This window comes from Camelina sativa, chromosome 4, assembly GCF_030686135.1.
Source record: "Camelina sativa cultivar CO46 ecotype springtype chromosome 4, ASM3068613v1".
In the NCBI taxonomy this organism is placed as follows: domain Eukaryota; kingdom Viridiplantae; phylum Streptophyta; class Magnoliopsida; order Brassicales; family Brassicaceae; genus Camelina; species Camelina sativa.
The window spans coordinates 22811328-22834391 of NC_141883.1; the positions used below are offsets into that span (position 1 = coordinate 22811328).

At 40.8% G+C, this 23064-nt stretch overlaps 4 protein-coding genes, 1 non-coding gene and 2 pseudogenes across 8 annotated transcripts; 3 read left to right on the forward strand and 4 right to left on the reverse strand.

Moving 5' to 3' along the window:
- Positions 1 to 3683: 3683 nt before the first annotated feature.
- LOC104781148 (CBS domain-containing protein CBSCBSPB3) lies at positions 3684 to 6129 on the forward strand. Of its 2 annotated transcripts, none has more exons than XM_010505745.3 (2): positions 3684 to 3918; positions 4211 to 6129. In XM_010505745.3, the coding sequence occupies exon 2, from the start codon at positions 4241 to 4243 to the stop codon at positions 5912 to 5914; it is 1674 nt and encodes a 557-aa protein (XP_010504047.1). In that variant the 5' UTR covers positions 3684 to 3918; positions 4211 to 4240; the 3' UTR covers positions 5915 to 6129. The 2 variants fall into 2 exon arrangements, with proteins under 2 accessions (XP_010504047.1, XP_010504048.1); XM_010505746.3 differs by having other exon boundaries at positions 3908 to 4034.
- A 459-nt stretch (positions 6130 to 6588) lies between these two features.
- TRNAL-UAA (transfer RNA leucine (anticodon UAA)) lies at positions 6589 to 6671 on the forward strand. Its single transcript has one exon. It is a non-coding gene; the product is annotated as a tRNA-Leu (tRNA).
- Positions 6672 to 7246: 575 nt separating this feature from the next.
- On the reverse strand, positions 7247 to 10403 carry LOC104781149 (bifunctional enolase 2/transcriptional activator). Of its 2 annotated transcripts, none has more exons than XM_010505747.3 (13): positions 10247 to 10403; positions 9901 to 9964; positions 9645 to 9709; positions 9474 to 9521; positions 9291 to 9377; positions 9121 to 9198; positions 8829 to 9014; positions 8456 to 8671; positions 8176 to 8370; positions 8019 to 8069; positions 7794 to 7934; positions 7634 to 7690; positions 7247 to 7536 (listed from the first exon to the last, which is right to left on the reverse strand). In XM_010505747.3, the coding sequence occupies exons 1-13, from the start codon at positions 10310 to 10312 to the stop codon at positions 7456 to 7458; spliced, it is 1335 nt and encodes a 444-aa protein (XP_010504049.1). In that variant the 5' UTR covers positions 10313 to 10403; the 3' UTR covers positions 7247 to 7455. The 2 variants fall into 2 exon arrangements, with proteins under 2 accessions (XP_010504049.1, XP_087367546.1); XM_087511420.1 differs by having other exon boundaries at positions 8829 to 9011; positions 9119 to 9198; positions 10247 to 10388.
- A 4208-nt stretch (positions 10404 to 14611) lies between these two features.
- LOC147946101 (secreted RxLR effector protein 78-like) lies at positions 14612 to 15133 on the reverse strand. Its single transcript, XM_087509490.1, has one exon. The coding sequence runs from the start codon at positions 15131 to 15133 to the stop codon at positions 14612 to 14614; it is 522 nt and encodes a 173-aa protein (XP_087365616.1).
- A 3176-nt stretch (positions 15134 to 18309) lies between these two features.
- Positions 18310 to 18981, reverse strand: LOC147946102 (putative F-box protein At2g33200 pseudogene; annotated as a pseudogene).
- A 336-nt stretch (positions 18982 to 19317) lies between these two features.
- On the forward strand, positions 19318 to 20379 carry LOC104781151 (peroxiredoxin-2E, chloroplastic pseudogene; annotated as a pseudogene). The gene has a single exon (XR_015597466.1). The product of XR_015597466.1 is annotated as a peroxiredoxin-2E, chloroplastic pseudogene (transcript).
- A 359-nt stretch (positions 20380 to 20738) lies between these two features.
- On the reverse strand, positions 20739 to 22901 carry LOC104781152 (cytochrome P450 76A1-like). The gene is made up of 3 exons (XM_087511421.1): positions 22325 to 22901; positions 21676 to 22091; positions 20739 to 21503 (listed from the first exon to the last, which is right to left on the reverse strand). Exons 1-3 carry the CDS (start codon positions 22833 to 22835, stop codon positions 20880 to 20882), a joined length of 1551 nt encoding a protein of 516 aa, XP_087367547.1. The 5' UTR covers positions 22836 to 22901; the 3' UTR covers positions 20739 to 20879.
- Between the last annotated feature and the right edge of the window lie 163 nt (positions 22902 to 23064).

Below are 23064 nucleotides of genomic sequence, written 5' to 3' on the forward strand. Positions count from 1 at the left end.
TAGCAGAAGTCAAGTTAGCGGTATTCGACATCAATCCAAGTAAAAGCCCTGGACCTGATGGCATGACGGGCTACTTTTCCAGCAGAATTGGGATGTATTGGGAGTTTATTTATTGAAGTTGGTTCAAGACTTCTTTCTCTCAGGCAGTATGGATAAGGAGATGAACAAGACTAACATATGTTTAATTCCTAAGAAACTTAATGCGGAGAGACTTTCTGAGTTTCGTCCAATAAGCCTCAGTAATGTTGTCTATAAAATCATTGCAAAGATTCTGGCTAACAGGCTTAAGAAAGTTATACCAGGGGTGGTGTCAGAAACTCAAGCTGCTTTCATTAAAAAAAGGTTGATCACAGACAACATCCTAGTCGCTCATGAGCTCCTTCATGCACTGGACTCACAAAATAAATGCTCTGAGGAGTTTGTTGCAATCAAAACGGACATCTCCAAAGCGTTTGACAGGGTGGAATGGTCGTTTCTACAAGATGCTCTGAAACTATTTGGCTTCTCGAAGAAGTGGATAAGTCTGATTATGAGTTGTGTTGGAACAGTTAGTTATCAGGTGTTAATCAATGGATCACCATATGGAGAGATCGTCCCAACCAGAGGTTTGCGTCAAGGGGACCCTTTGTCCCCTTATTTGTTTGTCCTGTGCTCTGAAGTTCTGGTCAGAATGTTACAAGATGCAGAGAGTGAAGATAAGATCTCAGGACTTAAAGTTGCTAGAAGTGCACCACCGGTGTCTCATCTATTGTTCGCAGATGACAGTATCTTTTACTGTAAGGAGAAAGATGAAGAACTTTCGCACTTGATTGGAATATTGGACGAATACAGTCTTGCTTCGGGACAGAGAATCAATTACCAAAAGTCAAGTATATACTTTGGGAAGCAAATACCAGAGGAGCGCCGAGTTCTTATTAAAAGCCTAACGGGTATCACAGCAGAAGGAGGACAAGGGTTTTACCTGGGACTTCCAGAGGCTTTCGGAGGCTCCAAGGTTACCACTTTAGGATATCTAACAGAGAGGCTTCAACAAAAAGTATCTGGATGGCAAACCAATTTCTTATCCTTTGGTGGTAAGGAGGTCCTGTTGAAGGCGGTTGCAATGGCACTACCTACCCATACAATGTCATGTTTTAAGCTACCGAAGAAAGTGTGTTAGCAGTTAGATTCTGTTATGGCTGATTTTTGGTGGAGGAGCAAACAAGACTCAAAGGGTATGCATTGGAGAGCTTGGGAGCATCTTAGTAAGCCTAAGCAGGAAGGTGGTCTGGGTTTTAAAGATATTGAAGCCTATAACACCGCACTTTTAGGGACGCAGTTATGGAGAATGTTGACTAGTCCTGAGACTCTTATGGCAAGGGTTTTCAAGAGTCGATACTTTAGTAAATCCAACCCTCTACTGGCAAAGCTCGGATACCGACCTTCTTTCGCTTGGCGCAATATCCATGAGTCCCAAAAACTACTGAAACAAGGAGCAAGGGTTACAGTAGGTAATGGGGAAACTATTGATCTCTGGCGGGATCAATGGATTGGCACCAAACCGGCAAGGAGTTTGCAACAAATCAATGTTGTTCCTTCAGAGTGGCGTTCCACTGCTTCGTCCTTGCTAAAGGTCAAGGATATCTTGATGGAGAACAGACGGGCTTGGCGACATGATATATTGGACTTGTTCTTCACTGAGGAGGATATACATTTAATTGAGGATATAAGACCTGCTGGAATTAATAGGTCTGATACTTATTCATGGGAGTACGCCAGGACAGGACACTACTCGGTTAAATCGGGATATTGGGTTCTGACTCATGTCATTAAAGCTCAACAAGGTCCCCAGGAAGTGTCACAACCTAGTTTGAACCCTCTTATCGGTCAAGCTTGGAGAGCAAAAGCTAGTCCTAAGGTACAACACTTTCTTTGGCGGTGTATGACAAACTGTCTTTCTGTTGCAAAAAAATTAAGTCATCGCCATCTCTCACGAGAGGAATGTTGCTTGAGGTGCCCTCATGAAGCAGAGACGATCAATCATTTGTTGTTTCAGTGCACCTATGCCAGACAGGTTTGGGCTCTCTCTCCTATCCCAATACCACAAGGCGGTAGGTGGTTGGGTTCCTTATATGCGAACATGTATTTTGTCCTCAATGTTGCCTCACTCTGTCAGCAAAGTACTGATTTGGATAAGTTTGTTCCCTGGGTGTTATGGAGACTATGGAAATCTCGTAATGAGTATGTGTTCAAAGGGAAGGATTATAATGCTAAAGACACAGTGGAGAAGGCATTGGAGGATGCTGAGGAATGGGATCAGAGGCTTGGTAATGAGGAGACCATGCAGACTGATGGACACCAAGTACCACAAACAACTGAAGTAGTACGATGGAAACCTCCTCCAAGGGAATGGGTCAAATGTAACACTGATGGGGCTTGGAATGGAGCGGACAACCATTGTGGTACAGGATGGGTCCTCCGAAATGATTCCGGAGATGTTTTATGGGCGGGAGCGCATGCTGTTCGATGTGCAAGATCAGTGTTGGAAGTTGAATTGGAAGCAATGAGAGGAGCAATGGCTTCAATGGTTCGGCTGAGCTACACAAAAGTTAATTTTGAATCCGATTCATTGGGGATGGTCAATTTACTAAACAGTGGGGAGGTTTGGCCAGCTTTTGCTCCTTTGCTTCAGGAAATGTATGGTCTGCTCTCTTTATTTCAGGAAATTCAAATCGTTTATGCCCCTCGAGTATGTAACAGTGTGGCAGATCGGGTAGCAAGAGAATCTCTCTCCTTAGGAAACTATGATTCTAAGCTGTACTCAATAATGCTATTATGGGTTAATCATCTTGTATTAGTGGATAAACAACGTGTACAATGATTGGTGAATGAAAGTAGTTGTTGAGCCAAAAAAAAAAAAAAAAAAAGAGTCATGGGTCGAGTTGACCAGATAAGCAACTTGCGTGCATTATATCTTGTCAATAAATTTTTTTTGTTTTCTCTATTATTTGACTATTTTTTTTTCGTGTAACCCACATAAATCTTTATTTAAACATTTCTATTATAAATTTGGTATTTCATTTTAGCCATCAACTCTTTTACCGCTTATTATTAGTTTGAAATTTAAACGGAGTTTTAAAGATTTTAAATATTATGTAGAAACTGTTATTATTAAATCAAGATTTTATTAAACTCTATTAAAATTTAGTGTTATTAATTTGTGATTTGTAAAAAATCATTTAAAATTTGAATAAATTTGGATTATTAGATTTAGACTTTTATAAAATCAATAAATTTTTTGAGTTATTCAATTAAAACAGAAAAATATAGAATTGTTAATAAATTCAATTATTATGTTGTTAGTTTATATATATTTTTGACAATATAAAATCATAAAAAGTATCACGAAAACACATTGATAGTTTGGAACAATTTACAAGATTTTAAAAAATTAATCAACAAAATTATAAAATATTCTCTAGCACTCCTTAAAAAGTTTTCATTTATTTACTTTTTTGATGATTTTGTTGAAGGCTTCAATTTTTTTTATAAATAAGAATCCATGAAAATACATACAAAAAATTAATATCTTTCTAGAAAACTATATTGCTGGTGATTCAAATTTCATACTTTTGAAAAAGAAAGGGTAAAGTTATGGACATTTATGAGACAACATTAAATTCCCGGTTTGTTACTTTTGTTTTACGGATCTTCCATACTATAGAAACTCATTAAATTTTTACTACATTTTTATTACAAGTCGTCCATTATAATATTTTTTTAAAAAAAAGACGAAAGTGGTGAGGCGAACCACCACACACACGGAATCAAAAGAACAGCCAATGAAAACTCGATAAATGGCTGAACACAATTGTTAAGAGCCGTTTGGTTTTTTTTTGCTAACAAAATTGCTCGAGAGAGAGAGGTTGAAGAAGAAAGGTAAACCCTAAAATCCTAATCTTCTACTCATATCCTAGTGTTTCAAGTTTCTTTTATTATTTCCCTTCCCTTGGCCTCTTAAATTCGAATCCTTTTTTGACGACCTTTTGATGCGTGTATGTGCGTCGGATTCTCATAACAAATCGTGTTTATTGTGAAATTTGGGTTTTATTCAGATTTGTTGTGCTTAAATAATTTTTTTTGATGGTGTTAGAATTTAAAGGTTGGATTTTTCATTCGCAGAGACAAAAGTTTGTTTTCTAAAGGAATCATTTTTTTTTTACGGATTCAGGGATCTAAGACAGCCCTAGATTGATTGAATATGAGTACTCAAGCGACGGGTCCGTCTTCAACATCAGGGAGAAGAAGCACTTCTTCAAGTGTACGCCGTGGACAACCGCCATCTTCCAAGAAACCAGTCCAATCAGAGAACGGAAGCGTTAATGGGGGGAACACCTCTAAACCCAATTCACCTCCTCCTCAACCTCAAACTCCCTCTAATGGAGAGAGAACAGTTAAGAAGCTTCGTTTATCGAAAGCTCTTACTATTCCTGAAGGAACCACTGTTTTTGATGCTTGTAAAAGGATGGCTGCTAGGCGTGTTGATGCTTGTTTGTTGACTGATTCAAGTGCGCTTCTCTCCGGGATTGTTACTGACAAAGATGTAGCTACAAGAGTGATTGCTGAAGGGTTGAGACCTGATCAAACTTTGGTCTCTAAAGTTATGACTAGGAATCCTATTTTTGTCACCTCTGATTCTTTGGCGCTTGAAGCTCTTCAGAAGATGGTTCAAGGGAAATTTAGGCACTTGCCTGTTGTAGAGAACGGTGAAGTCATTGCTTTGTTGGATATCACAAAGTGTTTATATGATGCTATTTCAAGAATGGAGAAAGCTGCAGAGCAAGGTAGTGCTTTAGCAGCTGCAGTGGAAGGTGTAGAGAAGCAATGGGGAAGCGGGTACTCTGCTCCGTATGCTTTTATTGAAACCTTGAGGGAGAGAATGTTTAAGCCAGCCTTGTCAACGATTATCACAGACAATTCAAAGGTTGCACTTGTAGCACCATCAGATCCTGTTTATGTTGCTGCGAAAAAGATGCGGGATTTGAGGGTTAACTCTGTTATCATTTCTGTTGGGAACAAAATCCATGGAATCTTGACTTCAAAGGACATTCTGATGCGAGTGGTGGCGCAGAACTTATCTCCTGAACTGACTCTTGTCGAGAAGGTCATGACTCCAAACCCCGAATGTGCATCGTTAGAGACAACGATTCTTGATGCGTTGCATATAATGCATGATGGCAAGTTTCTACATCTTCCGATAATAGACAAAGATGGAACCGCTGCAGCTTGTGTAGACGTTCTTCAGATTACTCACGCAGCTATTTCGATGGTTGAGAACAGTTCTGGAGCTGTGAATGATATGGCTAACACGATGATGCAGAAGTTTTGGGATTCAGCTCTTGCTTTAGAGCCACCTGATGATTCCGACACTCAAAGCGAAATGTCAGCAATGATGCATCATTCAGATATTGGGAAGCTCGGTTCTTACCCATCTCTAGGACTTGGAAACTCGTTTTCATTCAAATTCGAAGACCTTAAGGGCCGTGTACATCGGTTTACTTCAGCAGCTGAAAACTTAGAAGAGCTGATGGGTGTTGTTATGCAAAGAATTGGCAGTGACAACAACAGTGTGGAACAACGGCCTCAGATTATATATGAGGATGATGAAGGTGATAAGGTTTTGATTACATCGGATAGTGATTTGGTTGGTGCTGTTACGCTTGCTAGGTCTACAGGACAAAAGGTTTTGAGGCTGCATCTGGACTTCACCGAGTCAACAAGGAGCTTGAGCTCAGAAACCACTCAACTCAAGAAAGAGGATTCTCGAGATAGAGGAAGTGGATTGGTTTCATGGCGTGGTGGTTTGGTGGTTACAGGAGCTGTTGTTCTGACAAGCATAGCCGTAGTTGTTTACTTGAAACGTTCAAAGATCTGAATTTTGCTGAAGCTTAACTGTTTGGGAGGCAAAAAAAAAAAAAAAAAAAAAAAAACTCTTTTTCTTCTTTTTTGGTAAGTTTTTATACAAGTTGTCTCATTTGTCTTTTGGGTTTACATTGTTTTTGCTGATGCAAAAAAACAGACTTTATGTCCCTAAGATATTTAACTTAATGGGGAAAAATCCCTATGAAGAAGAGAGTATTACATTTGACAGAGTTTATGTTAACACCTCTGAAACAGATAAGATAAAAACCAAGGAATGTTGTTCCACTGCAATTTCTGGTATTTGATCTAATTGAAAGTATGTATTTGCTTCTGACTCGTGGATGTGTGTGTCATACTGTTACTTACCCAGAGCGATTGTTGTGTGGATATGAGGAACAGAGTGTGATCTATCAGTGTCCTGCTGATTTTGTGGTTAACCTTTCGATACAATATTCTGAGGCATAGCTACATACACATTGTCACTTGTGATCTGTGGATATGTGGTGTAGTTATTATTTGCATATTACGCAAACCAACAAAGAAATCACAATCTCGAGACAAGGACATTATCATTCATTATGTCAGAGGTAAGATACGACGGTTGAAATGAGTCGAGCCAAACAAAAAGATATAGTACCAAGCTTATTTAGGTTATATTTATGTATGAGTGGCTGAGATAACAGAGTAGCAGGTTTGCCCGAGAGGTTAAGGGGGAAGACTTAAGTTCTTCTGCACATAAGTGCGCGTGGGTTCGAACCCCACAGCCTGCATTTTATTCTTATAACAGATAGAAACCCTTATTTACTTTTTTTTTTTTGTTTTGTGTTTTTTCAGTTAGCATTATCAAAATAGGAAATTAGTCTTTAATTTTAGAAATTAATTAGTTACATTTATAGAATAGGTATTTCCTTTCCAGCAATTACGTTACTAGCTTAGTAATTAGTTATTTTAGTCAACTTTTCTTTGTGAGACAGTTGGCAATTTTACACCAACAAAATGTCATGCTAATCCTTGGAGACATCTCCGGACACTTGGGGTTCATTAGGGCTTTACAATTTTTGAAATCGAGAAATCGCTACAATGTTCTCTAGTACATGCCTCAATGCCCAACAAAGGAGCTACTTGGTAGTGTAGATACAGTACGGCTTTGGATTAGCTTGTCTGCTGGTGGAGACCCTATCGATGAATGCGGTAGTGAAGAGCTTAGTACCGATGATACGGTTTCTGATTCCGATTCTGAGAACAACTAGTCGAAACTATGGACTCTGATTTAAGTTAGATTGTGTAATATATATATATATCAAAGAGACATGTGACCTTGTGAATCTCGTAAAGAAACACGAGATAACAAAACAAAAGCTCTAACATTAATATATAAAGTAAGGCTACTGTCTTTTGAAAAGGCAGAACTCACATGAAATCCAACACACTTCTCTACCAGAAAGTAGAACCAAACCATTTCAGCTGAGACACAAATCCTTTATTTAGCTTTTTTTTAAAAACCTCAAGTACAGTATCAATTAAACTCTCAGATTTGTTTGAGTCTCTGTCTCTCTAGTATGGCTCGACGGGTTTGCGGAAGTTGGCTCCTGCATACACTGCCTCTGCTCCAAGCTCTTCTTCAATTCGCAATAACTACATTCGATTATATCACACAACATTACGCTCATCAGTCTGATGAACCAATCTATTGTGATCGTAAAAAAAAAACAAGACATCTTTGTTACTAAACCTGGTTGTATTTGGCAAGACGCTCTGATCTGCAAGGAGCACCCGTCTTGATTTGCCCCTGTTATATAACAACAATACCAACAGACTCGATATCATGATATGATTTGGAAAAAAAATACAATGGGATACTTCTTGCTACATAATGTGAAATTTTGACTTACGGTTGACAAACCGACAGATAAGTCAGCAATGAAGGTGTCCTCGGTCTCTCCACTACGATGGCTGGCCATTACTCCCCAACCAGCTCTCTTTGACATCTTAACTGCCTCGACACTCTCGGTTACAGATCCAATTTGGTTAACCTGTTTGTTCATGCACAAAGAGTTACTAACAATATTCAAAGGAAAATAAAGACAGAGAAGAGCATTGTGGGGTGAGTATGTTACCTTGAGTAGAAGAGCATTGCAAGACTTTTCCTTGATTGCCTTCTCAACTCTCTGCATACGTATAAGAGAAGAGAGTGTTAGATATATATATAAGCACTTTGATAACGATGGCTTATTTATAAAGACAGAGAAAGTTCTAAGGTAACAATGGCAGAACCTTGGGATTGGTGACTAAGAGATCATCACCGACAATTTGAACTTTCTCGCCACACTCAGCGGTCATTTTAGCATAGTGCTCCCAATCGTCTTGGTCAAATGGGTCTTCAATGGACACAATTGGGTACTCTGAAACGAATGACTTGTACAGGTCCTTTAGAGCATCTCCAGAAATCTTCTGAGAACCATCATTGTTCTGCATATACAAAACAGAGCAGGGGATAGGTATTGAGAGCATTGTTCTTGATTTCTTCTCAAGTAAAGAAAATGATTGTGATCACCTCTTCTTTGAAGTTCAAGTCGTATTTCTTGTCTGATGAATAGAATTCAGATGCAGCAACATCCATTCCAATGACAACCTTGCCAGTGTATCCAGCCTTCTCGATGGCAGTCTTGAGCAGTTCGAGACCTTCCTTGTTCTCCTGAATGTTTGGTGCAAAGCCACCTTCATCACCAACGTTTGTTGCATCCTGGCCGTACTTCTTCTTAATCACAGACTGAAAAAGAGCATGAAGAGTGAATTAGTCACATAAAAGAAATGTGAGACAAGTTATTTTAACCCCAAGGGATCAATCAGTACAACAAAAGACATGTTATTTGACTTAGAATACGTTCTTAAATCATAAAATTCACCAAAATGATTCTATGATTTACCTTTAAGTTGTGGTAGACTTCCACACCCATTTTCATGGCTTCTTTGAAGGATGAAGCTCCAACAGGGAGAATCATGAACTCCTGCATTGCAAGCTTGTTTCCTGCATGGGATCCACCGTTGATGACATTGAAGGCAGGAACTGGCAGCACAATCTTTGGATTACCAGCAAGATTGGCAATGTGCTGCACAAGGATACAAAGAAAAATAAAAAAAAAGAGTTGACATGATCTTGTACTATCAAACAAAGTGGCAATGTTTTGTGCTAATGGTTGCAAGAGATAATCAAAACTTGTAGAGAGGAATTCCATTGACAACAGCGCCAGCCTTGCAGACGGCGAGAGAAACAGCAAGAATTGCATTGGCGCCAAGCTGTAAGCAAACACAAGAAGCAAGCTAAGTTAAGATCATCGTTCAATATCTCAAGTGAATCCACAAAACAAGAAGTAGTCTAGAAAAAGCACCTTTTGCTTGCACCAGCCCAACTCGTTTTGGGTACCATCAAGTTCGTGAACCATGTAGTTGTCAATAGCAGTCTGCTGAGTTGGGTCCTGCAACAAGCGAAAAACACACAAATCTTGAGAAAGTGAATCACATAAGAAACTTTTGATGTAATTAAAAAAGGGTTTAATTAACAGGGGGGTCACCTTGCCAATCAATGCCGGGCCAATGATTGAGTTAACATTTCCAACAGCCTACAGACACCAATAAGACAAACATGTCATTCAAAAAAACCGCCTCAATTCACACAAAATTCATTTTGTTCTGTTCCAAAAACCAAACCACTACATAATCACCAACAATAAACACACTCTCACCTTTGAGACACCTTTTCCAAGATAGTCTGATCCTCCATCCCTCAGCTCAAGAGCCTCGTATATTCCTATGCAAGATGTTACAATAATAAGTTAACAGACTCAAAAAAAAAAAAAAACACCACTATGTAATAATCTAACCAAACATATCTGTCTACTACATAAGACAAAAATAACAATAACAAGAACCTACAGTGAGTTTTACCTGATAAGCAGATCATAAATTTTTAAAAATAATAAAAATAAAAAAACAGCATACCAGTGGAAGCTCCACTAGGAACAGCAGCTCTGACCTTAACGCCGGTGGATGTGTGGACATCGACCTAGATCATTAAACAGATAAACTCCATAATCATTAGTCCTCTTACTGTTTTCGAATCAAATCGGTGAAAAGCTAATCAAAACCGTGTGATCCGTTAATCCAATCAGAGAGCAAAATAGATTAAACATTGATCATCCATATCACTCACAAAGCAATCTTAGTAACCAAAAAAAAGAAAAACAGAGCGATCGATGGACACAGAAAACATAATCTATTTCAAATACTCATCATCCAAACGGATCTATCTACGAGAGAAGTAATTCAAAGGAAGCTAAAAATAAACCTCGACGGTAGGGTTTCCACGGCTATCAAAGATCTGCCTAGCTTTCACAACAGTTATAGTAGCCATTTGTTTGATTAGATCTTATACAAAACTTTTGATCAAGAACACTGAACACTTGTCGAAGCTTTGGTTACACTAATGTAATTCTCTTTAGGCTTTAGCTTCGTATATATAATATAGCCGTCGGATTAAAACTATTAATCGCCGTACGATCTTATAAAATAAAATAAAAATAGAAAAACGTTAAAACGCTGCGTCGCACGCAAAAAAGGTTTACTTTTTTTTAGCTCGTGCTCTTTTTTTTTTTTTTTTTTTTTTTTTTTGGCTCAAACATCAATTTTTCATTAACCAAATATTACAACCAAATCAAATACACATTACATTCACCTCTATAGACTTGGACCAAAAGCAAATGCAATGGTTGATCAAGTACAACCCTGGAACACTAGGTGGATCCAACACTACCTAATCGAGAACCATTGCATTTTTTAACAACAACGAGATAGATAACACACCACGACTCGGTGTAAAATCATCTCTTAAACCACCTAAATTGACCCTATGACACGAAAACAACTACTAACACAGAGAAGACCAAATCCTATACTGAGAAAACAAAGCAAATCCAAACTATTAGAACCTCCTGATGGGCGTGTAAAACTTGTCCCAATAGCATCAACACCCAGAGGCGCATCATCAGAAAAGCTTGGTTTCTCCGGCGTTCATTGTCTCGGTCCTAAGCCTAAAACGGACAATACATCTGACTGACCCGACCAAGAAACGCGACCAGCATGAATAGAGGCTTTTCCGAACCAACCACACATTAACCAAAATGCTAATCGCCTAAAGATAAGAGAATAGAACACGAATTAGCATATCTTCACCTCATGGTGCATTGCCGGATTAGCCACATCACTTCTGCCTTATAGTCTCGCTTCTTAGCCGGAAGGGACCAGATCTGAAACCAAAACCACCGGAATCGAATCGCCGCGGCTTCCAAAACCCAAAAAAGAGGACCCTTCGACTCCCCTTCGGTCTCAACCAAGCCAAACCAACCGGTATCAAGACGTCGCATCAAGATTAGTTGCCACTCCAACACCAACGAAGACCTCCGACGAAGATTCCAGCGATGGAAAACAAAGTCAGAGCAACCCCACCACAAGTCGAGGTTGTCCTTGCCACTGCACGATCTTGAACCTCCATCCAGCCACCAACCAGAGACCCAAAAGAAGAGGAGATCTCAGATCCGACCTTGACTCGACGAAAAGAAAGGAAAAACGAAAAGCAATAAAAGAGGGGACCCTCCCCGGCGGCCAAAGAGGCTCACCGGAGAGGCAAAACCAGATCAGCGGCGGCGGCGACTTTGGTTCTAGGGTTTTTCTCCAGCTCGTGCTCTCTTGCCCAAGTAAATTTGGGGTATTAGCTTTTTTTTTATTTTTCTCATAAGTGTTTCCATTTTTATTGATGTCACAAAAAACAAACATTACATGACCCATTACTACAGGGCACAATAAAGACCCAAACAAGGGCACGACAAAGACCCAACCAAGGGCACGACGACAAACTTATACAGAGCCGGCAAAGATCAAAATCTTTCCGGACACAAAGCCGGCGAGTTTAAGTAAACCTCCCGGAGCCAAAGCCTAATTAACGAAAACGAATTTCCGAAAATCAGGATACAACCTTACAAACATAAAAACTATGAATACTGTCACTTTGCTTCTCTCTTCTTCAGTTTACTGGTTAATTCCAAGATCGGAAGTTGAGTTAGAGATCTCCGGACACCTGACGCGTCAGAATTGAACTTCTGGTCTTGTAGTCCTCGCTTGATAATTTAGAGACTTCGAAAATTAGAAATCTTGATCTACCTAAGAATGGCACGACGGAACCTCAGTAGAGGGAATTGAAACCGCCAAAAGTTGCCTGCCGGTGATGACGATATGTAATTACTAGATTCGGTATGAAGGAGTCAAGATACATCAGATCTCACCCAGATCTGGATGTTGGTTCGAGTGGAGAAAGCTTGGAAGAAGCTGCCCTTACCGTAACACCAACCACAAGAACTATTATGGATGGCGGTGGATTGATCGGTTGAAGGCCGAGAAAATTACCAATGAATCTTCGAAGAAGAAACTTAGCAACAAATTCATAGTCTAGAAACTAAACACAACAAAAGCATTAAAACTAACGGAAGATCAACGTTGGTGCTATAGAAGCCACCAAACGTTAATCACCGGCCAAAAACAACGACGCCTTGAGCTGCTTCTTGAGGAGAAAACTTCAGAGGAAGGAAAAAGCTCTTTATAAACAAGTATTTTTACTTTGGGGTATTAGCTTAGACACTAGAACAAATAATTTAACTAATAAAGGAAACTAAATATATATTGGTTTTGACTAGCTTATAGTATAAATTAGAAGCTCCATGGACCATGATGATTGATGATGTAATTTTAGAATCTTAATTAACCAGAAAACCAAGTGCACTGCATGTAAACACAAACATAACCTAAGGACAGGTGGAGGAATCACATTCGCAGGCTCGCAGCACAATTCAGGTTGACGCTTATATTTGCTAAAACAAGCCTCTCCTAACATCTAACACGTAGTTTCCACTAATCAAAAAGCGACAACCAAAAAAAAGGAATATTCTGTTGACGACTAATTTTTTATCAACCAAAATATTAAATCTACTTGGTAGTTGGTGCTCTGCTTCAGCAGTTGTCTATTGAAGACTTACGCATATCCAGTAACAAACCAGAAACTCTTTTTTTTTTTTTTTTTTTTGTAATAAAATATAAAATTTATTCGAAAAAATCGTTTTACATCAGCATTTGTTTAAACTGTTTAAAACAATTTAGAAAAAATCTATCAAATTTTTAAGAATTGAATAGTATGGAGATTATCTTGAGGCAAGCCACAACTCCATTGCAGCCGTGTATTTGCCGTTGCCTTGAGTGTAGATAGAGAGCAGTCTGTCTCGGACATTCCGGTCGAGGAGTTTAATCAGAAGAGGAGCAGGGTTAGAGATTTCCCCTTGTCTTCTGCCATTGCGTTCCTTCCAGATAGTGTGGACTGTAGCCTGGAAAGTATAGCGTAAGAGATATAGGGTGTCAGAGCTTTGTGTTGCATCTGTGAGTAGCGATAAGATGTGTCCACATGATGTCGAAAACATGTTGGTTAGGAGCTTTGCGGTGAGGCCTGTCCATATTTCCGTGGAGAAAGGACAAGAAAAGAACATATGGTCTCTTGTTTCCAGAGAGCAAGAGCACATGACACATGATGTGTTAAAATTACCACCCCAGGATTGCATGCGATCACCTGTTGAGAACTTATTTAGAGTTGCTAACCAAGATATGAAAAAAAACTTTGGTGTCGCTTGAGAGAACCAGATCCCTCTCGCCCACTCTTTGCTACCCTGAGGTTCCCGAAGCTGCATCCAAGTCTCCTTGGTTGTAAACTTCGTAGTGTATCGACCTCCTTTCCCTTTCCATAAGACTGTATCGACTGCATCAGTCGTCCCAAGTGAACGTATCTCATCTAGAGCAGACTCTATATGGTTGAGGTTGTCCACATGGTGTCTTCTTCTTCTATGGTCTAAAGCCTCCGCAATTGTGGCATAGAATGGAATTCCCATATCAATGCAACCTCGCAGGCCTGCAATGTCCAACAAACAACCCAAACTTGACCACTTATCATACCAGAAAGAGATGCATCTCCCACTCCTGACCTCGTATTTAATAAAATCTCATGCAATGTGCCTATACTTCAGCAGTTTTTTCCACATCCAAGAACCTGCTACAGTGGTGTCTTTGATCGACCAAAAGGAGCCTTTTCTCATTAAGTAGGTTCTCAACCATTTTGACCAGAGCGAGTTTCTAGATAGTAGATGCCATATGAGTTTCAAGCAGCTTACCAGATTAGCTTCTTTAAGCGATCGTAAAACAAGTCCGCCATCCTCTCTAGGGAGACACACATCTTTCCAAGCCACTTTCGCTTTCTTTGTGTACCAGGTTGGACCTGACCAAAGAAAAGCAGAACAGAGGCTATCGATTTCTTTAATGCAAGCAGTTGAGAGACGGAAATCGGACATCCAAAAATTTATGAGCCTGTGGAGAACCGAACTGATCAGTTGCAGACGGCCTGCAAAGGATAGGTGGCGAGCTGTCCAGCAACTGATACGTTCTTTGATGCGTGCAATGAGTGGAGCGTAATCTTGCGTGGTCATTCGCTTTGTCAGAAGGGGAAGCCCGAGATAACAGACCGGTAGAGCTCCATTGGCAAATGGAAACGAGCTAAGAATGTCTACTTGAGACCAGAATAGTCGGCAAAGTTGTCAAAAATGCGTAGAATGCCTTCTATAGAATGCTATGTGCCATCAGTGAAGACCAACAAATCGTCAGCGAAACACAAATGAGTGAGTTGCAGGTTGTGACATTTCGGGTGATAGCCAATTTGGTTATCCAGAGCAGCCTTATCCAACATTGTAGAGAACACTTGCATACACATTACAAATGGATATAGGGACAGAGAGCAGCCTTGCCTTAAACCTCTAGCACTTTTGAATAACCCTGATAGCTCGCCATTTACCTGAACCGAAAATGAGGCCATAGTGATAGAGAGTTCAATCCATTTGATAAACTGTGGTGGAAAATCCAGAGCTTTAAAAATAGTTAGAAGAAAGGTCCACTGAACTGAGTCAAAAGCTTTTGAAATGTCGATCTTTACCGCGCTCCGCGGAGAAACATCTGCTTTGTGGTAATCCTTCACTATTTCAGAAGCAAGGAGAACATTTTCCATCAACAATCTATCTTTGACAAAAACCGATTGTGTTGGAGAAATGAAATCTGGTAGAAGCCTTTTAAGTCGATTCGCAAGAAGCTTCGACATTACCTTATACGTCACATTGCAACAGGAGATGGGGCGGTAATCTTTCATCTCATACACCACCTTTTTCTTTGGAATAAGAGCTAGAATAGTTGCATTAACACCCTTAGGTAGAAAACCATATTGAAAGAATGATTGGATGGAAACAACAAAATCTTGCTAGATGATAGACCATGTCTCCTTCAAAAATTCCACAGTAAATCCATCAGGCCCTGGACTTTTCTCATGAGGCATGGAGAATAACACTCCTCTGATTTCATCCTCTGTAACAGCAACCTCAAGAATTTCTTTATCCCTCTCTGGACACCGATAGTGGATTAACTCACGAATAGCATCCTTAGATAAACCCGTAAAATGGTCCGGTTTGTGTCCCAAGAAATCGTGAAAGAAATGTTCTGCCTCATGCTTCATCGCTTCGTGCGTATCAACCACCGTCCCATCCTGGCATTTGATTTCGCGAATAGCATTTCGAGCCTCTCTAGGTTTAGCAGCATTGTAAAAAACCTTATTATTTCCATCCCTGACCCTCAACCAATGAAGTTTAGATTTTTGCTTCAGAAATCGCTCCTCAAGTCCTGCAACATGCAACCAGTGGCTGTAGGCAGTTGACTCTCGATGCATATTAGCTTCTGTAGGATTAGAGCGAGTGGTCGTTTGACACTGACACAGTGTAGTGAAAGCTTCTCTCGCTTTCCTAGTGAAATCTCCAAGTACCTCTTTGCTTAGCTGCTTGATTTTTGGTTTTAAAGCCTTGAGTTTTTTTGAGAACCGGAAAATTGCAGAAGTTGAAGAGTAAATGACCTCGGTACCATTCCAATACTCCTGGATCATTGGCTTAAATTTTGAATCCGAGATAAGCGCATTTGTAAACTTGAAAGGTCTTCTAGTGCGAACAGGGTCATGCCCCAGCTTGATACGACAGCGAAGGTGATCAGAACACCCACCCGCCTCAAAGACGCCATAAGCTTGACTATGCTCCTGGAGCCAGACTGTGTTAACAAGAACCCTGTCGAGTTTCTTGCAAATCAAATCTGCATCTCGTTTGTTACACCAAGTGTATAACGGGCCATGAGAGGGCATGTCCTGGAGAGAACAATACCCCATGACCTCTTGGAAATCACTCATTCCGGGAGCTAGAATTTGGATTTGATCATGAAGGGAGTGCTCCTCAACGTCTAGTATTTCATTGAAATCACCATAAATCATCCACGGTTTGGTGCGGATTACAGGCGAATCCTGATGAACCTTTAAATCCTCCCACAGAGCCTTCCGTTCCTCAACACTGTTAGATGCATACACAAAAGACACAAAGAACTCATCCTGCAGACCGTCCACTAGGATTGAGCAAGTTATCATTTGACTACTAGTGAAGAAAGGAGTGACCCTCACCCGAGAACTCCAAAGCACCCAAATTCTTCCTCGACGATTAGAATCATAGTTAGATATAAACCACCAACCTGAAAAAACAGAGCCCACAATCCGCTCTGCCTTATGTTCCTTCACCCTTGTCTCGAGCAAACACCCAAATGCTCACTCTTCAGCCAGTTTCGAACCACAGAATGTTTAGAATCTTTGTTAAAACCTCGAACATTCCAGAAGAAGTTCGACATAAAAAAATTATTGGTGAGAAAACCTCTTACTCGGATCCCGGGGGTTCTGAGCTTGAGTATTATAACCAAACTTATTTTGCTCTTTTGTGGCTCGAGGAATGGACTCACGCAACTGGACGGGTGCTTTAGTTCCACGACCATTATTTTTGCTCACTGTTGTAAAAGCGACAACTCCGATGTTGTTTACCTCCTTTGATGGCTCAACAGGTCCATTCGATGCAGACTCTCCCGAATCTGCATTCTTAGACGTGCTCATGTCCTCAACCTGATCACCATTCACACTCACCCCATTCTCCTCATCGTTAGAGGAAATCGGCATATCGTTCTCATCCTCACAGTGCTCACTAAGAACTGAATAAGAATTAGACAGAATGGACCCTTCCCCAACTTGCTTCTCCACTTGCTTGTTTCCTTTCTGAGGACTGGATTTATGACCCGTTTTTTGAGGGATGATCCAACCCTGTTGTTCCCCCTCCTCCTCGAGAGGCTGAACATCATCGCTCCTTGCACTAGGTGCACCATTATCCCCCGCTGGTTCTATCTCCTTCTCAGGACTACTCGGAGAAGAGTCCTCCTGAACTGGAGCTAAACACGCCGACTTTAATTGACCCCATTTCCTACAACCATTGCACTGAGGCGGGAGCCAAGGATAGGAATAGCGAACCACCACATCCAATTCGCCCTCCTCCTATCCTGCTAAGTGGTACTCCACCGGCAAAACTCTTGTCAAGTCTGCTTCCACAAGAATTTGAGCTTCATCAAAACTCACACATGATTCTGTTTTGGGATGAAGTTTCAGTGGTTTCCCTACCGCACTAACTAAGTATTCCAAACCTTTATGTGTTAACATATTGTGTGGAATATTCTTTAGCGTAACCCATAGCGGAATAGAACGCATAGCAGGCTGCGCCTCCTCCACAAAAGGAGTCCATCTAGTCATGAGCATAGGGATGCCTACAATATTCCACATTCCTCTGTTCAAAATGTGTTGTCTCATCGATTCACTACAAACTTTGAACTTAACTGTTGTGTCATCGACCACAAAAACATCTATAAGAGAAGACTTATCGCCTAAACGCCAGATTTTGTTCACAATCATGTGAATCTTACCCACATGAGGTGTCGATGCATTCAAAAACTTGCCAATTAAAAAATCCTACCATAGCGGGTTTGCATCAACAAACACCTCCATTGGGACCACAACTCTCTCCTTCCCATCCACTTGCGTAATAACAAATCCTGTTTAGTAAACGATTGCTGCTGCACCGCTTTCACCCAGAGCTTTTGATCTGGTTTCATCGTGTGTTCCGTTTGAGACTTCCTTAGGGTCGTGAGATCCTGCTCTGAAATCTCCTTCTCCGACTGGGATCCACTAACACTTGGACTTGAGACCCCTCCATTAGCTTGAATAGCACTCCCCAAATTTCCAGTGGCCACCGGAGAGCCCGACAGCGGCGGCAGATCCGCCGACATCGTCAACCTTGCTCACCAAGAAAAAAAAAACCCCTAATCGCTAAAAAAATCGCCCTCCATGTGATTCTACTTGTCGCAAGATCAAACACACCAGACTTACTTTTTTCTGTTGGGTTTAAAACTAGGACGACAGCCACTTGGGCAAAGATCATCATAACCAAAACAGATTGAATCACTCTTGACTCCCAAACCATTAACATCTTTGATTGTTACACCATGACCAAATATCAACACCTCACCTCCAAGAGATTCTGCTCTTTCCCAGTCACCACTTTCCATATTCATCTTGAACATGCTAAAGAAACGTTTCTCTTCTAACCCCTTCATACTCAAAACGATCAAAACATCCCCCGAGTTTGTAATTGCAACCTTCACCTTCCAAACGGATTCCTCATGTTGCAAATCATAGCGAAACAGATGGTTACGGTACGGGTTTCCTTGGGTGACTTCGTTTGGGAAATCTCCAAAAAAATCAAAAATCTTGATGTAGCTATCAAATGTAAATAGGTAAAGCTTGTGGTCTTTATACGCCATGTGTACACAGTTAAAGCCTTCAAGAGTGTACCAATAGTCATCTCCTTTCTTAATCGTGAACAAGTTGTTTTGTTCGTAGTGGTTCCAAGCTATAACGTAATCCCTTGTTCTCTCGTTTATCCAAAAACAAGCTGGATTCTTGGCAGGAGAATATTTTATTACCTTTTGTCTTTTGTACATGGACTTGATGAAATCTTCATATTCATCGTCTCTTTGTTCTTGACATGACTCCATAGATGGTAGATCGATCGTCTCGCTAGTAAACACGTTCAAAAGATATAAGAAACTACGATTATTCATCAAGAGCCAACTGCTGCAACTAGCCATAACAAAGCTTTTCGATAAATAGAATCCGAGGTTTTCTAGGTTGTCAAACTTGTTTTCACTGGGATCGTACAAATAAGTCAAATCTTCGTGGAACAAAATTCGCAATAGATACATAGGTAGCGTACATTCTCTTGAAACATCATACCAATGTGAGCAAACACTTCTCGCTCGACGAAAATCTTTAGTCCCTAATCCTTCAAAGATAAGCCTCAAAACATTGGAACAAAGGTTGGACCAATTAGTACTAATTCTAAACATTATTTCTTGTCTCCGTAGTGCTTACGATACCAATGGCGATTAGGGTTTGACTTTAAACCTTAAATTGTATCTTAAAAAAAGTAAACATAGAGGCTCATACGGTGGATACAATTTAAGCCCATTAAGGCCCAATAATGACATAGCCTTTCATCTTTCTCCTCTACTCATATCTTAAACAAATCACAAACCTGAAGTCACTCTTCACCTAAACAGCATCAATGGCGACTTCTCTCTCCGTTTCTAGATTCATCTCCTCCTCCGCAACCGTTATCTCCGTCGCTAAGCCGTTAATTCCCCCCACCGTATCCTTCACCGCGCCGCTCTCCTTCAATCGCTCTCTCGCTCCTAACCTCTCTCTCAGATTCCGCAGCCGCCGCACCAGCTCCGCCGCAACCAGATCCTTCGCGACAACACCCGTCACCGCCTCCATTTCCGTCGGAGACAAGCTCCCAGACTCAACTCTCTCCTACCTCGATCCATCCACCGGAGACGTCAAAACAGTAACCGTATCGTCCCTCACCGCCGGGAAGAAAGCGATCCTATTCGCAGTCCCCGGCGCATTCACACCGACCTGCTCGCAGAAACACGTCCCTGGATTCGTATCCAAAGCCGGAGAGCTCAGATCTAAAGGCATCGATGTAATCGCCTGTGTCTCCGTCAACGACGCGTTCGTGATGGAAGCGTGGAGGAAAGACCTCGGAATCAACGATGAGGTGATGCTGTTGTCCGATGGAAACGGTGAGTTCACAGGGAAGCTCGGAGTTGAATTGGATTTGAGGGATAAGCCTGTTGGACTCGGAGTTAGGTCAAGGAGATACGCGATTCTGGCTGAGGATGGTGTTGTGAAGGTTCTGAACCTCGAAGAAGGTGGTGCTTTCACTAACAGTAGTGCTGAGGATATGCTTAAAGCTCTCTGATTCTGAAATTTTTCTTTCTTTGTTTGAATTTTTATTTCACTTTTGTGTTTTAGTTTCTTCCTTCTGATCATGTACGAATCGTTGGATTTGTAAACGGGAATAAATGAATCAGAGGCGTTTTGTTTGTGGACATTATTGGATTAGCGTTTGCGTTTTAGGTCTCCCTATGTTTGTGTGAAGTTGGTGTTCTTTGATTTGGTACCGGAGGCAGTCTAGGACGACGTCGTTTGATGATGACTAATGAGTGGTTTGGAGTGGACTATTTTAACATGGTATCGTATAAATTGCTCAGAATATTCTAGAAATCTACCGATTAGTGCAACTAAACCCAAGGACTGCTCCAAAAGGCACATCTAATGAAAGATTTGGAGACCCACAGAAAAAATCTGACTTTTGGAAAGGACACGTTTGGTTTTGGTTGCTCATTGCATGACACGTCTTACGTGCTAACGTTTGCATCGATGCACAAAAGAAGACAATAACACCAAATGTGGTCAACTTCGGCTATGTCAGTGAACCGTATCGATTCATTAACAATAACACCTTCGCATTTTAGATATTTTTTCTTTTGGGGTGGTATACATATATTGGATTGCTTTGGTGATTTTAAGTGTTTTAAAAGCTAACTGACTAGCCTAGATAAGGAATTGGAATGGCTTCCAAAGGAACAGCTTTTTTCAATGTAATACCAATTCTTTCTCCCATATCCATTTCTTCTGCATTAACCCCATTTTCCAAGGCCCAATCAAACGACCTTACCATCGATCCAATCGCTAACGGCAAGATCCGTGACGCCAAAGGCAAAGCTGGACACATCCGTCTACCCGACCCGAATGGCAAAAACTCGAAATCCTGTCCTTTGAAGTCTCGAGGATTTGGGTCGGATATAAATCTTTCCGGTTTGAACATAACCGGGTCGATCCATGTTTTAGGATCGCGCCCGATCGCCCAAACGTTAACCAGGACTTGTGTTTCTTTAGGGATAGTGTATTTGCCGAAGATGTGACATGTAGAAATGGCCTTGTGTGGGACTAGGAAAGGCAGAGGTGGGTGTAACCTTAAGGTTTCCATGATAACAGCTGAGAGATAAGGAAGGTTGGAAATGTCTTCTTCTTGGAGCTTTTGATTCGGGGACTTGAAGTATGTTCGGAGTTCGGTTTGGAGTTTGGTTAAGGTTCTTGGGTTGTGTAGTAGCTCCGCTAGTGCCCACTCCAACGTGCTTGTTGTCGTATCCGTCCCCGCTGTAAACATTTCCTATCAATCATTGAAAAGACCAAAGCATTAAATACGAAAAGCCAAAGGTATTATAATAAAAGAAGAAGGTATAAAAATTTAAATTGTATAAAATTTGACGTTTTCTCTTATATAAATGTAAATAATTAAAGTGACAAATACAAAATCGAGAAATATGGCGGGTAAAACTTACAAAAACAATAACGTTGATATCTCTTGCTGAGAAGCTACAAGGTTCTTCTTGGTCGACTCCATCGCCGCCACGAAACTCCAAAAGAACATCTAAGTAATCCTTCGTCTTCTCGTTGCTCCCTTCTCTCTCCCTAACCTCTGATCGTTCTCTGATGAACTCTCCGGCGATTTCAAAGGCTTTCTCCACGTGGAATTGTGTTTTTCTTCTGATTCCTTGTGGGTCAAGAAACCTTAGCAAAGGGAAGAAATCGGCAACGTTGGGTTTCCCGGCGAACTCCATCACTTTACCGGTGTGGTAAAAGAACTCGGAGCCTCTTTTTGAATCGGCATCGAGCAAATCCCTCGAGAACATGAGGTTTCCTATGAGATTAAACGCCATTAAGAAGAAGTATCTCCCCACGTCGATTGTTTTTGTACCTGATAATATACGAAGGGTAATTCTTATAAAAATTAAAATCTTTAAACTATGAAACCTTAAAATTCCTACTAAAAGTAAGTAAGATATATAATATTTTTGAATAATTATAATCGCACCAACCAAGGATATATATGTATGTAGCTAAATGGTTTATATCAGTGAGTACCAAGGACGTTGTTGTTGCGTCACATATGCGTGTTGTTGATAAAAGGAAATCTAATACAATACTCACCGTTTTGGCCACCTTCCTTGACGAACCGAAGCATCTGTTCAACACACTTAGAACGTACATCACTCATAGCATCAAGACGGCGCGTGACAAAAAACTGAGTGGTGCAGAGTCGCCGCAGCATCCGCCAATAAGCACCGTACTGAGCCGTGATGAGCGAGGTGTCACTACTCTTCCTTCCTTTCATCGCCTCGTAAATCTTCCGGCCAGCCAACGCTGCGTCGTGCTTCTTGAAAATCTCCCGAGCCACTTCGCTCGAAGAGATCACAACCGTCAGCATCGACCCGAGGCGCAAAGTCATGATAGGCCCGTGACGCCGTGAAAGTTTAGTCAATGAGTGGTGTGGCGGTGAACCGGCGAGTTGAAACATGTTGCCGATCACCGGCCAGGGATTTGGTCCCGGAGGCAGTCTCGTACGACTTTTGGTGTGGAGGAGACATGTAACGTATATGAGAAGGGCAATAATGGATGTAAATAATCCAATTAACTCGTTCTTCGTTAATTGATTAATCATTTATGTTTTGTTTTGTTTTGTTTTGATTTTTGAATATGAATACAAACCTTTCTACTTTATAGGTGTAATCAGGTCTCTTATAAATCATGACAATATTAATCATTCATGATCTTATGCAACCTTGTCGGTATTATGTTAGGAATCTTTATCGGATATAATCGCTTTGTAAGTACATTTCACTGTAATTAAGCCCATTAAAGCATCCGATTATGCTAAGTAAGTTTAATAG